Raw genomic sequence first — 16174 nt, 5'->3', positions numbered from 1 at the left:
GAGAGTTTGTTTAATGTTTTGTCTAATACATTGATCTATTTCGCAATACGTATTAGAAAGCATATTCATTTTAACTGTTCTTATCAATTTTAAATGTGTTAATATAGTACATATGTAGTTACTTTTATTTATTTTTGATGTTTTATAACGTTTTAGTATAGAAAAAAAAAAATTTAATTGCATTATCCAGATCAATTTCGGATAATCCGGTTTTTCGGATAATCCGCTTTCGGATAATCGGGGTTTTACTGTACTACCATATGAATAAATAGAAATATATCATTTGAGGTAACACTTACGTTAAGCAACCTCAAAAGATTATCATGCACTCTCTTTTTGTCCTCAGGCATGGTTGAGAGTTTCTTCCCCATATACTCTAACGCCAGGCCAAAGTATTCTGTGATGGCGGCCGTGTTGAAGGAGCACTGGAGACCCAAGACAGAAGCCGACTCCAGCAAACTCCACCATTTCTCATTTCTGTAGTCCCACATCACATGACTCAAGAGCCTGTGTCAAATACAGAAATCAAAACTGAGCACGTTAATATTTTATCAGCTGGAAACACAAAGTTCATGTGGGTGAAAGGAGAAGTAAGTTTAGTAAAGTATGCATGGGTGTGTATTTATGCACCAGTAAATGTGAAAAGTAAAAAAAAGGACAGGGAAAGGGAAGTTTTTTGGGAAGTGAATGCACGTTTGAAGAGTTTTGAGAAAGAAAGGAAACTTATTATGATGGGAGATATGAATGCTAAAGTGGGTGATGAATGTGTGATGGATGTGGTGGGAAAATGGGGGATACCTGGAAAGAATGAAAATGGAGAGTGGCTGGTGAACGTCTGTGCTGAGAGGGGGCTGTTCCTAGCGAACACTTTCTTTCAGCACAAGAATATCCACTGATACACATGGAGGAGGGGAGAAGATTATGAGCAGAAAGGATTGATTGATTATGTGGCAGTAGAGGGAAGACTTAGAAAGGATATTTGTGATGCGAAGGTAGTAAGAGGAATGTTCGATGACTCTGACCATCTTGCAGTGCTGGCAAAATTAAGGCTGAAGGAAAAGTGGGTGTTTGAAGAAAAAGGTGAAGTAAAAAAGGAAATGTTGAAGATAGAAAAGTTACAGGAAAAAGAAATCAAAGATGAGTATAAACATGAAATGGCATGAGGCCTTAAGTGAAAAATAGAAAAGTGTAAAAGATAGTGTAGTGTGGCGACTATGCCTGATGAACGAGCCTCCCATAATCCTCTCCTGCAATTCTGTTGAGTTTCCCCGAAGGGGTAACAGGTAGGATGGCCCATGCTCCGAGGGTAATAGAAAATGGGAAGTGTTGGAGGTATGTCTCTACGGGGACATTGTGAAATAGTGCACCAAAATGGGTCACAGTCTAAAGATCTCAACACACAGAAATTAATCTACATAGAGGGGAAAGTCGTGTAGTGCGGCGACTATGCCTGATGAACGAGCCTCCCATAACCCACTTAGCCAGTGGGGTACCTCTTTGGCCGACTCGGTAAGGAGTGGCTCTCCCATCATGCTGGTCGCGGGTTCAATCCAAGGCAGCCGACAAATACCCTCACCTTGTCTTGATTAATTTCTCGTGTGTTTCGATACACGCAGAGGACGTGAAGGAAAATAGAAAAGAGAAAATAAACTCCCGGGGCATGACAGTAGTACAAATATTGAAAAAGTTTTTGGAATATTTAAAGAAGTAATGTTAACTACAACAAAAAAAGTGTTAAGAGATGAAAGTTGTGAGGGATGGGAAAAGAAAAGGAAATTCATGGTGGACAGAAGAGATAAGGAGGATAGTAAAAGAGAAAAAGGAACTTTTTAAGAAATCTTAAGAAAGAAATGTGGCTGAGCAAGTAAAAAGGGAAAGGAAAAAAGAAATAAAGAGGATGCAAAATTAAAGTAAAACAAGCAATAAAAGAAAGTAAGAAGAAAGTTGATGAAGACTTTGGAAAAAGACTAAGTGAAAAATATAAAGGAAACAGATAATCATATTGGAAAGAAGTAAAGAACGAAAGAAATGCAGAAAATATCTCCCCAAGTAAAATAAATGCAGTTATGGATGAGAATGGAAAGATGTTGAAAGATGGGGAAGCTGTGAAGGAGAGATGGAGAGAATATTTCAAAAACTTAATGAATTTTGAAGATGGAGGTCCAGCGGTTGTAACAGCAGTAATTTTGAGTGGAGGTAGAGGAGGAGTATATAAAGAAGAAAGTATAACATATGAAGAAGTAAATCAAGCAATAAAAAGATTTAAAAAAATGGAAAGGCAGCAGAAATTGATGGAATTACAACAGAAATGTTGAAGTGTGGAGGAGATGCAGTTACTAAATGGATGGTCAAGATATGTGAAGTGGCATGGGATAGGGGGGGGGGGGGGGTGCCAGCAGACTGGACAAAAGCCATCATTGTCCCAGTTTACAAGGGGAAGGGCAGGAGAGGGGAGTGTGGTAGCTATAGAGGTATAAGTCTCCTGAGTATACCCGGAAAGGTATATGGAAAAGTCATAATAGAGAGGGTGCAAAGACTTACAGAAGAAAAATAAGTGAAGAACAAGGAGGCTTCAGGAAGGGAAGGGGATGTGTGGATCAGATATTTGCCTTCAGGATGGTAGTAGAAAAAAATATTAGCAAAAGGAAAAAAATTATATGTTGCCTTCATGGATTTAGAAATAGCTTATGACAGAGTCAATTGGCTGGTATTGTGGGAAGTTTTAAAAGATATATGGTGTGGGAGGAAAACTGCTTAATGTAATAAAGTCTTTCTATGAGGATGCATCTGCATGTGTCAAAATTAGTGGAGAAACAAGTGAACATTTTGAGATAAAAGTGGGCTTGAGGCAGGGGTGTGTCATGTCACCATGGTTGTTCAATATTTATATGGATGGTGTTATGAGATAAATAAAGGGCAAAGTTGGGGAAGTTGGAGTAAAAATGTACGCTGAGAGAAGGAAGTGGGTGCTGAATTCAATCTTATTTGCTGATGACACAGTGCTCATTGCAGAAAATGAAAGTGACTTACAAAATTTGGTCAGTGTTTTTGATAGTGTATGTAAAAGGAGATAGCTGAAAGTAAATGTCAACAAAAGTAAACTGATGGTTCGTGAGTGGAGTAGAAGTGAGGTTGTGGATTTTGTATGCCCTTATGGAGTGGGAATTGAATGTGAAAAAGAATGCAAAATAATTTTGAATGGTGAAGATATGGAGGAGGTTAATGAGTTTAAGTACATTGGATCAGTTGTGTGTAAGCATGGTGGTACAGAAGGAGAGACAAGAGAAAGGACATTGCAAGGAAGAAAGGTGGTAGGGTCTTTGGGACATATCATGAATGGCATAAGTGTGAGCATGTAGGTAAAGAGGGATTTGAGAAATACAGTAATAGTACAAACCCTCACACATACAAGCGAAACATGGGCCTGGAATGAAAGTCAGAGGTCTAGAGTGCAGGCAGTGGAAATGAGTTAATTGAGGAGTGTGTGTGGTGTGAGTAGAATGGATGGAATGAGTAATGAAAGTGTGTATGAGCGTTTTGGAATGTGTCACGTGGGTGAAGGGAAGAAGTGTGGAGTGGTGGAAGAAGTGAAGCGACAGACTTTAAAGTGGTTTGGCCACATGGAGTGAATGGAGGAGAGTAAGATGACCAGGAGGGTGTATGTGAGTGAGATAGAGGGAGGGAATGTTAGAGGACGACCTCCAGTGAAATGGAGAGATAGGGTGCAGGAGTATGTCAGGGAGAGGGGTGAAAGATCATTGAGAAACTTTGAGCAGGCAAGGAGGGAGTGTCTGGAAAGAGATGGAAACTCTTCTGCCGTGGCCATCCCCTGGTGGGAGCTCTTAGGAGCAGGTGTCAAAGATGAATGAATGAGTGAATGAAACACTTTGTAGCAAAAAAATCCAGCCAGCAAGTAGCCAATCACAAAGAGAGGAGCTACAAGACATTAGGATGAGCTCATTAGTATGACAAGACAGAACTGAGGATACTAATATTTCATCTACTAAGAACTCTGAGTCATCAGCTTAAAATTACAGATGGCATGTAAACACCCACACAGAGAGGAGCTGTGAGAGGTTCGGATGAGCTCACTAGTATGACATGGCAGAGCTTATCATCAAAACTTTTTTTTTCATAGACACCTAAAAAATAATACCAGAAATAATAAATACAATGCGAGATACTGACGTGAGGGCCTTGGAGGAGTCGTTGGCCTGGTGGTACTCCTCGGCCATCTGGACCATGAGGTGGCGCTTGATGCGAGGACACCGGTACTTCTTGAACTGGCTGATGGCCGAGGAGAACAAGGGAATGATAATGTTGGAATGATTCACCTCCTTGACCTCGTGGTACTGAACTTCCTGAAATGTAAAAATAATAATAATAATCCAAGAAGTGATGGAGAGATCAATGTTGGGTATTACTGTAATGTATAAGAAAACTGCAAATGGATATTAGAACAGACAAATGTAGATGACATTATGAAGGCAATACTTTAGCAATGGTCAGGATACACATGTAGAAGGGAGGCGTGAACACTTGAAGACTTATATTAAGTGTTTGGGGTTTTGTTAAGTTAGGTTAAGTTCAGGGTATCTTCAAACACATGATAGCCAGCCCCTTTAGGTATAAATCAATAAAGAATGACCTCACTTTGTTGTATAGAAAGTCTCATAAGTAAGGAAGCATATATGAATTTTCTGAGTCAAGACCTATAACCTAACATGACCTAACAAAACCAAAACAAACACTATAGGTCTTGACACAGAAAATTCATATAAGGGGCAACCAGATTTATCAAGCATCTTAATAGAGAAACCTCGTTATTATTAAGAACTGTTATATGAAAAAGAAATAGACACCAAAGACAGCCAGACATCACTGACCTTTATTCCCTCCATCTCTCTCTGCTGTTCCGGAGGCTCAAGGGAGTGTTTGCCAGGCCGCCAAGGTCGCTGCCCGTAGAAGTCCAGCTTGCTCCAGCCTTCCAAGAGGTCTGACACAGGAGCTGCTATGTCCTGAACAATATAAAATAAGAGTCCATGGATAGGTCATATTACATCAGTTAATGCATACAACACCCAGAGCTCATTCCTTTTTTTTTTTTTTTTTTTTTTTTTTTTATCAAAGGATGCAGCTCAAGGAAAAAAAGAAAAAAAAAGAAAAAAAAAAAGCCCGCTCCCACAAAAGAATAAGAAAAGAGTAGCCAAAAGAGAGGTCAATTTCAGGTGGAGAGGTGTCTTGATACACTCTTCTTGAAAGAGGTTAAGTCATAGGCAGGAGGAAATACAGACGAAGGAAGACTGTTCCAGAGTTTACCAGTGAAGGGGATGAAAGAATGGAGATGCTGGTTAACTCTTGCATAAGGGGTTTGGACAGTATAGGGATGAGCATGAGTAGAAAGTCATGTGCAGCGGGGCTGTGGGAGGGGGGGAGGCATGCAGTTAGCAAGTTCAGAAGAGCAGTCAGCATGAAAATATCGATAGAAAATAAAAAGAGAAGCAACATGGCGGCGGAATTTAAGAGGTAGAAGGCTGTCAGCAAGAGGAGGAGAGCTGATGAGACGAAGAGCCTTAGACTCCACTCTGTCCAGAAGAGCTGTGTGAGTGGAGCCCCCCCACACGTGAGATGCATACTCCATATGAGGGCGGACAAGGCCCCTATATATGGAAAGCATCTGTGCGGGGGAGAAGAACTGGTGGAGACGATACAGAACGCCCAACCTTGAGGAAGCTGATTTAGTAAGAGAGATGTGAAGTCTCCATTTGAGATTTAGAGCTAAGGATAGACCGAGGATATTTAGTGTTGAAGAAGGTGACAGCTGGGTGTTGTCGAAGAATAGGGGATAGATGTTTGGAAGATTGTGTCGAGTTGATAGGTGGAGAAACTGGGTTTTTGAGGTATTGAAGGACACAAGGTTCCTTTTACCCCAATCAGAAATGATAGCAAGGTCTGAGGTTAAGCGTTCTGCAGCCTCCAGTCTGGAGTCTTGTAATTCCTGTTGAGAGGGTCTTCTGTTGAAAGAAGTTGAATAATGCAGAGTGGAGTCATCAGCGTACGAGTGGATAGGACAGTTTGTTATGGAAAGAAGATCATTGATGAATAACAGGAGAGTGGGTGATAGGACAGAGCCCTGTGGAACACCACTGTTGATAAATTTAGGGGAAGAACAGTGACCATCTACCACAGCAGAGATGAAACGGCCAGATAGGAAACTGGAGATAAAGGAACAGAGAGAGGGATAAAATCCAAAAGAGGGCAGTTTAGAAAGCAAAGACTTGTGCCAGACTCTATCGAAAACTTTTGATATGTCCAGCGCAACTGAGAAAGTTTCACTGAAACGGCTAAGAGAGGATGACCAAGAGTCAGTTAAGAGAGCAAGAAGATCGCCCTTTGTGGAACCCATAATGGCGATCAGATAGAAGGTCAGAAGTGGATAGGTGCTTTTGAATCTTCCGGTTAAGGATTGATTCAAAAGCTTTAGATAAGCAGGAAAGTAAAGCTATAGGGCGGCAGTCTGAGGGATTGGATCGGTCACTCTTCTTAGGCACAGGCTGGGTGGTCAATGGGCATGGATTAACCCTTTCATTGCTAAACGCTCGCAGCGAGCGTTAGGCGTATTTGCTGGTGGTGCTAAACGCTCACTGCGAGCGCCACCCTCACTCAAATCTCCCGCGTATGAGAGTGTTCCAACACTATTTCTCACAACACAGGATTGCCAATTGAGTGGGTTCTTCACTAAATTTGGTGGAAAATCATATCAGCCCAGCGCGGCAAATCTACAGACGAGTAACTGGTGGATGTTCTTGTCCAATATGGCGTCATTTTTGCATAGCTTCACCTATCACCCGACTGATTCTTTGACCAAATAGTTGTAAATATTGCAGTTGGCAATACAACCTTGCCAGAATCTCAAGGAAAGATGTCCGCAGTTCCCTCGATATGGCTGATCATCGTACACGCACTGACGTAAGTGTTCACATTCATCACTCCCTGAATGTGCATATACGTTCGCAGGTGAGGCATACATAACTGACTCCTATAGATCTGGGCCTCCTCTTTCCAATGGTGTTTTTGGTTGTTAGTTGTGATGAATAGTTTTTGAGATACAGAGGTTAAAAGAGACCCCCCATTTGGGCTGCCTGACTGCCTGAAGGGATAGTTGCGTCCCATCCCACGCGCAATGAAAGAGTTAAAGGAGACTGCCCATCCATCTCCACTTCACCAGGGAATCAAACATGAGATCTCTCAGTTGTCAGCCAAGCACACTAGTTACTATGCTAATGAGATCTTGCATATGTGTGTAAGTATCTATATGTACATGTTTTTGTTTACGAGTGAAGCAAAATAAATCACAGCACGTACTTTGCAAACTTGGAGTGCAGTTTTCTTTCTCAACACTGCATACTGGGCAGCCTGCTGATAATAAAAGCCAGGATGTTGTGTCTGGACAGCAGGAAGACCCGTCCTCACGGCTTCTTCAAAGACATCGCCAAAGATCTGGTACCTGAAGCAACCAAAGGAACTCTCAAAGAATCTGCTGCAAATGGCATTCACACATTAGATATACATTAGTCTTTCCCAACTCTCAATCACATTAACATTTTTCACCAGTCTAATCCTTTACATTCTTTCCTGATGACTATACTACATCAATAAATTCTTTCCCTATTCTTCATATTTTTTGTCTTGATAGTTTTCACTCTAACCCACTCTGCCTTTCCCTAAATTCATCACCTATTCATTTGGCATATTATTTTCGCATGTCATATCCCTGTTGCGCTGCCTCTTTCTCTAACTATAGCGCCTTTAGTTTCTCCTTACAATCTTTACCTTTCCCAATATAACAATTAAAAGAATATATCTTACTGTTTGGAAAGCCAGGCATAATGTTCAAATATCAGTTCCTTGGGTCCTGTTCTCTGTCGGAAGAGGTCAATGTGGCGGCGGAATTGAGCAATGGCATCTCGGGGAAGGTTGAGGGTGAAGTCCAGTCTACAGATCTTATAATTCACGACGGCGGCAACAATGCGGATTTCATGCAAGTTGGTGTCAGTCGAGCGCAGTTCCAGCAGATGGTGATAACACTGGGCGTAATGCCTGAGGAAAAAAATAAGTAAATAAATAAATAAAAATAATAAAAAGCCCCTCAGATTATGGGAGTTTTGTCATGGCAGTAATATTTCTTTCAAGTCTTCATGTGAGAAAGATATGAATAAATTACACTTTCAACATCTATAATAATTGGCACTAATTTAGACATTATGCAACAAGGTCAGGTTTTTCTTCTTACTTAATGGCTGCCTGGGCATCATTTCTCAGCTCGTTGAGGAACCCGAGTTTGAACTGGTGCCGCACGAAGAGAAGCGTGTGGTTGGTCTTGTTCAGGAAGTCTCGGTGGCCCCGCACGCCCTTGGCCTCGCCTTGGTAAAACATCCACGCTATCTCACTCAGGGCATTTTCTAATCTGAAACAAATAAATAAAAGAATATACAGATAGAGAAAGAAAAGGAAAGAACACTCAGGGCATTCTATAACCTGAAACAAATAAATAAAGGAATAAATAAATAGAGAAAAAAAAGGAAAGAACACTCAGAGCATTTTCTAATCTGCAAAAAAAATATAAATTAATGAAGAAAGAAAGAAATTAAGAATGAATGAAAAAAAGAAAGAAAGAAAGACTGAGAGGAAGAAAGACAGAAAGAAAGAAAGATACATGTCATCAATACAGCATCCATATAAAACAAATTTAATAACTGTTTGCATCATCAACTGTAATGGCAAAACAAAACAAAAACCCCAAAACACCTATGCTCATATACCCTATAATATAACACAAGAAAACAATCCAAGCACCAACCTCACTGTGTACCCCAGAAGGTGAACATCAGAGTGTGGCAAGACAAAGAGGTGCTTGGCTGGGAGGTCACACGCAGTACACAGAGTTGCCGCCTTCTCTGCTGCGCCCGTGTCCTCGCCTGGGACACTGATGCCACTCTGTATCAGCACTAGTGCCATACGGCTGTTCCGCCCACCTAGCACAGTTCTGGAATAGTAATAGTTTTAGTAAGGTACACGGCTGTAATAAAATGTTGACTCCATTATTATTTTCAGGCCTCATCCAGCTAATACTCAACAATGCCAGACCAGTGTCAATTTAATGCTTACTTGAGGGATTGAACCTGACTAGCAACATCATTTTTCTTCTCTGTCCAGCTGCCGTCGTTCCAGTCCAGGTCATAGAACAACACAACGAGGGCCGGGACGTGGGTAATATACTTTGGAACCCAGTTTGATTTGAGAATGCCTTTGGGGATATACCACTCGTAAGACTGCCTCTGAAATGTGTATAGGTGTGCAGTATTATTATTATCATCATTACCATCATAAGTAGCCAAATGGATGTAAAATATCATCATTGTCAATAGTGTGAAAATGAGGAGGATAGAATAAAAAACAAAGAAAGAGGTGGTCTAGTAAACAGCAGCAAATGAAAGTTATGTATCAGAAGAGACAGAGGCATGTGTAGAGGAAGTGCAGCCAGACTGAAATAATAAAAAATAGGGTTCTTGAAGGTCTGTGTCATTATAGGGTTTTGTTTACTGGGATCTCTTCCATGGTATGACGGTCAACATTCTAACCTTTTGCTTCATCGGAGGCATCTGGAAGTCATTGTTGAGGAGGCGGAACTGTAGTGGAGCTCGATCCGTCCTTCTGTTGAGAGCGAATGCCTCCCAGACAGCCTTGTGTGTTGGTTTATTTGTGATGTCTAGTCCTTTAATGAAGAAATGACACAAAATCAGTTATAATCTTCTTATTCTTCTTATTATTATTTAACATCCTTATTTTCCCTTATGGGGTTTGGATGGGCTGAGTCTCTCCCACTCTTGATAAATGTATACTCTCTCCTCTGTGTTCATTCCTCTTATGAATAATAAGTGTTATGGAGACGGGACAGCACGAGCCTAGTACGGCTCTTTTCCTGTATTTCACAACTAGGTAAATACACAGTGTCTCGAGGTCTTTCAGTTATCCAGCTTGTCTCCTCCCTTCTACCCCTACCTCCATAGCTTTTATGAGTACATGGGCCTCCTCCCTCCTCTTGCTCAATCAGTTATGATATCAACATAATATCAATAGGTATTTAAAGTGGTTGATGTGCTTATATCCATCATTTTATAAAAAGTTGTTTCAGAGTGGTTGATGTGGTTATTTTTTCTGAAGTGTCATGCCATCAATTTATCATATATATTTATCGTGACAATTATAGATAAATACTTATCATTGCGTACCCATCATTCCTATTAGAGCATGGGGCTGGATGGTAATTTCTGGGGGGAGGCCGTAGGGGTCAAATTTATCCTCCATCTTGCCAAATTCACTGGGGTGCTTCTTCTGTCTGAAACAAATATAATAATAATAATGAATAATTATATATATATATATATATATATATATATATATATATATATATATATATATATATCTATATATATATATATATATATATAAAAATTAGATAAATACTATTGAAATTTTGTCTAGCAACATTTGATGTAAGTAAAAGTTTGTAAGTTCTGAACAAATCTAACATTCCTTGTCTTTCTAAATTAGTAGCTTTTCAGTTATGACCAATATTTGAGTAACCAAACCCCTCCTGCTTTCTGTATCCTACCTAGACATGGAAATATATCATGAATCATATCTACATAAATTACCAAAGACAATACAGCTTTACTGAGTGGTCTATTTCAGAGACATTAACTATTCATTTCCCCCTCTTATCTAAATCTAACCAAACTTAACATGTGGAGATAATGGAACTAAGCACTGCGTCAACAATGATGAGAACTGTGAGTAGTAAGGTAAATTTCTAGATTGTCAGGTGTGGGACACTATTTAACGAAACTATTTTTTTCTGGTAGATTTTGGTGTGTTTTGAAGTAATCGACTATCTGTTTCTGTCGCAAAACAAACGTTTTTTTTTACCCCCACCCCCTACCCTTAGGAAAATGTTGCTTTGAGACAAAAACATTTTACCAATTAATGCAAAACACCAAAATGGACCAGAAAAAAATAGTTTTCTCCTCACCAATGAACGTCACAGTGATAAAACAAGTGGCGAAACGGAACCCCACCCTCCCTCCATTGAAAGTAAGGATTTGCAATAACAAATGAATTGTGAGCCGATCAAAAATTAACAATCGCTTCATCTTCATGCACAATCGCTCATGCTGTCCAAAAGTTACTTAAAACTTTAAAAATACACAATAAGTGACTTGGACGAATTCCATATGCAAAGAAGGATTCAAAATGAAAGCAATGTCGACATCTACACAATGCTGAAGTTATCAGTAGCGTGAAGCCTTATCTATAGGTCACTGTCCTAAACCACTGTGGGCGAGGTTAATACTTACAAGTTCTTATAATGGTGTCTGACTGCAGTGCAGTAATGAATAGGTTAATATTAAGATGCAAAAAAGGTTTTAAAATTGTAGGAAGCCAAGCACACTCATCCAGTCCAACTTCTCGGGCACTGCTAGACTAATGAGCTTTGACACAACCTTGCACGTCCAATCACTGTAAGGAATCACTGGACACTGGTGGGTTACACGACAAGCACATAATCACTCCCAGGGGCTCACTGGCAGTCTTAGTGGCTGGGACAGGTTGCCAGATGTTTCAACAAGGAAAAGTAGACTGGTTGAAAAGAACATTTTTATGAAATAAATCTACATCAACTTAATCTGACCTGAACCGACCGAACCTAATCTAATCAGACGGTTATGATTTTGTGATATTATGTATATTTCTTATAGAAGTTGTGTGTGTGTGTGTGTGTGTGTGTGTGTGTGTGTGTGTGTGTGTAATTCGCCACTGCCAGGACCTTACACACCACACACCCCATCCCCCTTGCTCAAAGGGGGACAGTAACAACTCCTAGTCAATGAAAAGAATCTGGCCTGAGCAGGCTCAAACCGCCACCATGTCAGGCCATGAAGCCTGGCAGCGCAGTGCTCTAACCAGTTGTGCCATAGAGTGAATTTGTCTATTTGTATTTACCTATTTGTAGTCTGCTGGGCCCGAGCTAAGCTCTAATAGTCCCGTTTCCATATCTACATTCATCCAGCCTTTCCTTCATTTGGTGGACACTGCTCGCCTCCACCTTCCAGTGTCGTCAATTTCATCTCCTTCAATCTGTCTTCATATGTCGTATTCAAGAGTTCTGGGACCATTTTTGTTGCAATTCTCTGTATCCTTTCCAACTTTCTGATATCCTTTTTTTGTGAGGCGATCATACAATTGCAGCATATTCAAGTTTTGGTCTTATCAATGTTGTTATTATTTTCTTCATCATTTCTTTGTCCATAAAATGGAATGATACCCTAATATTTTGCATCACCCTGAAGGTTTCTCAAAAGAGCTTGTTTATATGCTTTTCTGGGGTTAGTGTGTCTTGCATCGTTACTCCCAAATCTTTTTCTTCATGTACCACCTTTAAGTTTTCTTCTCCAATCCTGTATGTTTTCCTTGGTCTTTTTTTACTTTTCCCCATTTCCATAACATGGCATTTGTTTGCATTAAATTCCATCTCCCATAACTGGCTCCATCTATACACTCTATCCAGGTCTTTTTGCAGTTCTTCATAGTCTTCCTCCGTCCTCACTTTTCTTATTAACTTTGCATCGTCTGCAAAAAGACTCACGTATAACTTTTTATACCCTTCGGCATATCATTTACATATAATGTGAATATTACTGGTGCCAGAACTGAGCCTTGAGGAACTCCACTCTCTACTCTCCTCCAATTTCATTTCTCTTCCTGTTAAGTAATCCTTCATCCACTCGATAATCTTTCCGCCCATTCCTCCCTACTGCTGTAGTTTCCAGATTAACCTTTTGTGTGGAACCTTGTCAGAAGCTTTTTTCCAATCGAGATATACACAATCAGCCCATCCTTCTCTCTCTTGCACCACGTCTATTGCTCTTGAGTAGAAACATAGTAAGTTAGTGACACATGATTTCCTTTTTCTAAATCCAAACTGTCCCTTATTTATTATGTTTTCCTTTTCTAAATGTTCGACCCATTGTTTTTTATTATACTTTCACAAATCTTGCACATTACACTTGTCAAAGAGACTGGTCTATAATTTAGTGGCTCAGTTTTATCTCCACTTTTATAAATTGGTACAATGCTTGCTCTCTTCCATTCTAAGGTACTTTTCCTGTATTTATAGAGCATGTTATTATGTCAAAAGTGGCTCCAATAATTCAATTCTACACTCTTTCAGCACTTGTCCTGAGATTTCATCCGGTCCCGTAGCTTTCCTTCCATCTAAGGTTTTCATCAGCTGTATCAGTTCTCCCTTTACAACCTTTACATGATTTAGTTTCCCTTCATTACAATTTGTGTGTGTGTGTGTTTTAACGGTAGAGTCAGCTGGGGATGTGGTGCGGGTAAGATGGGCATGGTAGAGGTGGAAACAGTTGAGGGCTAAATGAAAAGTGAGTGAGAGAGAGAGAGAAGGGGGGGGGGGGGGGGTCATTTTGTATATTATGGCCCTCACGCCACCACCATGGTGGTCGCGAATAACGTAAATATTAACGGAAAAAATTATATCTTGAGAACAAGTGATTTGCGACGGCAAAGCAATACGCCACTGTATTGTATGAACACTAAACGGTATTATTCTAGTGTTTGCCCATACTCACCCTTCGCAACCAAAATTGGATAGGGGGCCATTGAGACTTCGGGGAATGCGGTGGTAAACATGAAATGCGTCGCAAATGCATAGTTTTTGAGTTATGAGGGGTTGAAAAATACCCTAGATGTAGGGAAATTCCTTACAATTACTTAGATGTAGGGAAATTTCATACATTCCAGGTTTTTTTTACAACGTACGGAAACCACGCAAGGTAATTATTGAAAATCACTCCGCGCCTCGAAAATATGATATTACGCCTCCATATTGTACTTCAGGGCATATTATACATACGGACAATGTGTTTACATGGCGACGCCATTGCAATATGAGCAGCGTTGCCAACGATCCGGTTAGCAATGATACGCTAGGTGAGACCAGGTCCATCACGCGTGGTTATTATTATTTTTTTTTTGGAACACGCACCTTTACCTAATACTATTTCCGATAATACGCTAGGTTAGCGATGGTACGCTTAGTTAGCCATTAGCCCACACATGTGAGACCAGGTCCACCACACGTGGTTATTTTTTTTTAGAACACGCACCTTTACCTAATACTATTACCGATGGTACACTTAGTTAGCCATTAGCCCACGCATGTGAGACCATGTCCACCACGCGTGGTTATTTTTTTTTTAGAACACGCACCTTTAAGAGGGGGGGGTCCAGAGGGGGGCCCAGCCCCCCCTTGGTTGAAGGGGGGCGAAGCCCCCTCGTTAGCAGGTCGTAAAGTTCGGTTGGAGTAGTTTAAATATGATCCCCCACAAAAATACCCCGAGTTCACGCAGGTCCCCGAAGATCGTTGGGGGAAGGGGAGTAATTCAGCTTCTTTACTTTTAAGAACTTTTTTTTTTTTTTTACTATGATATATGGAGGCGTATTATCGTATTCTGGAGCCGCGGAGTCAATATCCACAATCACCTTGTATACTGGGAATACGAGCCCGTGAAGCAGATTCAAAATCCAGTCAGTAAGGATTCACGTGTTCGAACAGCTCGGGCAAGAGGTTCGAGAGCCTGCACTTCCTGCACAACCCGCAGTAGTGTTAAAGGCGCGGTGCTGGATGGATCCCGGCTAGCCGGTGGTTTTACTTGTGTCAGCGATAAACAATGAAGATACACTGTGTTTGGTGCCACGAACTCTACTTGGAGGACAGAAACATTGCGATGAGGTGACAACCTACTAGTGAGAGGGCATGAGTGTGGTGGAGGCGGTTTATGTGAGCACAGATGGCCGCCGGTGCCATGCCAGATGGTGAGGTGAGCATCGTTTGGTGGGTTGACGACGCTTCTCTCCCAAAGCAAGCTTGGGGATCCACTGAGTGCATGGTTTTCATATGGGAAACACTAAATTCGTTGCAAACACTTATTTTAGTGGTGGTGGGAGGAAAAATTCACTAAATTTAGGGAATTTCCCTAGATCTTGGGAGTTTTTATCCCCCCCCCCCCCACTAAAAAAAATACGCGAATGCGACGGATTTCGTGTCCCCCACCCGAAACCCCGCATTCCCACCAGGTCCCCAGGCTTGTATGGGGGGGAGGGGGGAGTATGGGCAAACACTAGAATTTTACCCACTAAACCCTTCATAGAGCACCAAGGTGTTCGTGGCTGTGAGACGGGTGACAATCTAGAATAATAGCGCAGTAAATTGGTATGAATCGGTAACTAAAACCTTAACAAAGGTGAAGCAAATGAAGTATCCTATGCACTCCGCATGCTATTTTTTGGGGGGCATTAGAAGCAGTAGTTAGCTAAATTAAATGGATTTAGTTATAATTGCGGTGCCTGGTGAATGTCACGGCATTAAATTTCCCCGACGGAGGGAGGCGGCCGAAAGGTGACTTGCCTGCTGGCGAGGAGTGGCGCCTCGGGGCGTCTCTAGGCCACCACGCTGGGGTCGCGGGGGGCGCCGCCCACCACCGCCATGCAGCCTGGAGGGAGCGAGAGGGCTGGCCAAACAAAAACAGCTGAGGTGGCAGGGCTCGGAGGTGTCAGGTATAGGCGCCGCGAGGGGATTGTTTACATTCCCGCCGAGGGTTCCGATGCCCTCACGCGGAGACAAGGGCGACGCGAACACCCGACTCTGTGCGTCCCGATCCCTTGTGGCGGCCACTGGCTTCAGGATCCTATAACGTTACCCAGAAGCTTCATTTGCTTCTCCTTCGGTCCTTCAGCGTTTGTTATTTTTTTCGTTTTTCTCCACTATTCAACTACAACTATTAGCGTTACCGTCTTTCTTTTCACACACTTTCTCATTTTTCCAATGACTTCAGGACTCTCAGGATTTTCTTCTTCTTCGGTCCTTCAACGTTTTCTATAGGTATTATGGCTTATTTTGTCCTGGTTTTCTCCACTATTCTACTTTTATTGCTACTGTAATATTAGCGTTGCCATCTTTTTTGTTACACACTTTCTCAGGTTTCCCAATGGCTTCAGGATTCTACAACCTTACGCAGATGCTTCATTTTCT

The 16174-nt window shown here is 41.3% G+C and overlaps 1 protein-coding gene across 1 annotated transcript in view; it reads right to left on the bottom strand.

The window, feature by feature from the left end:
- LOC126999866 (trafficking protein particle complex subunit 11-like) overlaps positions 1 to 15834 on the bottom strand; it is a 28722-nt gene extending 12888 nt beyond the window's left edge. The window contains exons 1-11 of the mRNA XM_050862951.1: positions 15547 to 15834; positions 10293 to 10395; positions 9642 to 9775; positions 9169 to 9338; positions 8861 to 9046; positions 8294 to 8467; positions 7870 to 8100; positions 7366 to 7507; positions 4887 to 5018; positions 4189 to 4361; positions 300 to 507 (exon numbers count right to left, since the gene is read on the bottom strand). Of these exons, the coding sequence (XP_050718908.1) occupies positions 300 to 507; positions 4189 to 4361; positions 4887 to 5018; positions 7366 to 7507; positions 7870 to 8100; positions 8294 to 8467; positions 8861 to 9046; positions 9169 to 9338; positions 9642 to 9775; positions 10293 to 10368 (1626 nt within the window). The 5' untranslated portion in view covers positions 10369 to 10395; positions 15547 to 15834. The remainder of the gene's footprint in view (positions 1 to 299; positions 508 to 4188; positions 4362 to 4886; positions 5019 to 7365; positions 7508 to 7869; positions 8101 to 8293; positions 8468 to 8860; positions 9047 to 9168; positions 9339 to 9641; positions 9776 to 10292; positions 10396 to 15546) is intronic.
- Positions 15835 to 16174: the final 340 nt, after the last annotated feature.

Source organism: Eriocheir sinensis, chromosome 2, assembly GCF_024679095.1.
Source record: "Eriocheir sinensis breed Jianghai 21 chromosome 2, ASM2467909v1, whole genome shotgun sequence".
NCBI lineage: Eukaryota > Metazoa > Arthropoda > Malacostraca > Decapoda > Varunidae > Eriocheir > Eriocheir sinensis.
This window is presented reverse-complemented; position numbering and strand designations above follow the sequence as displayed.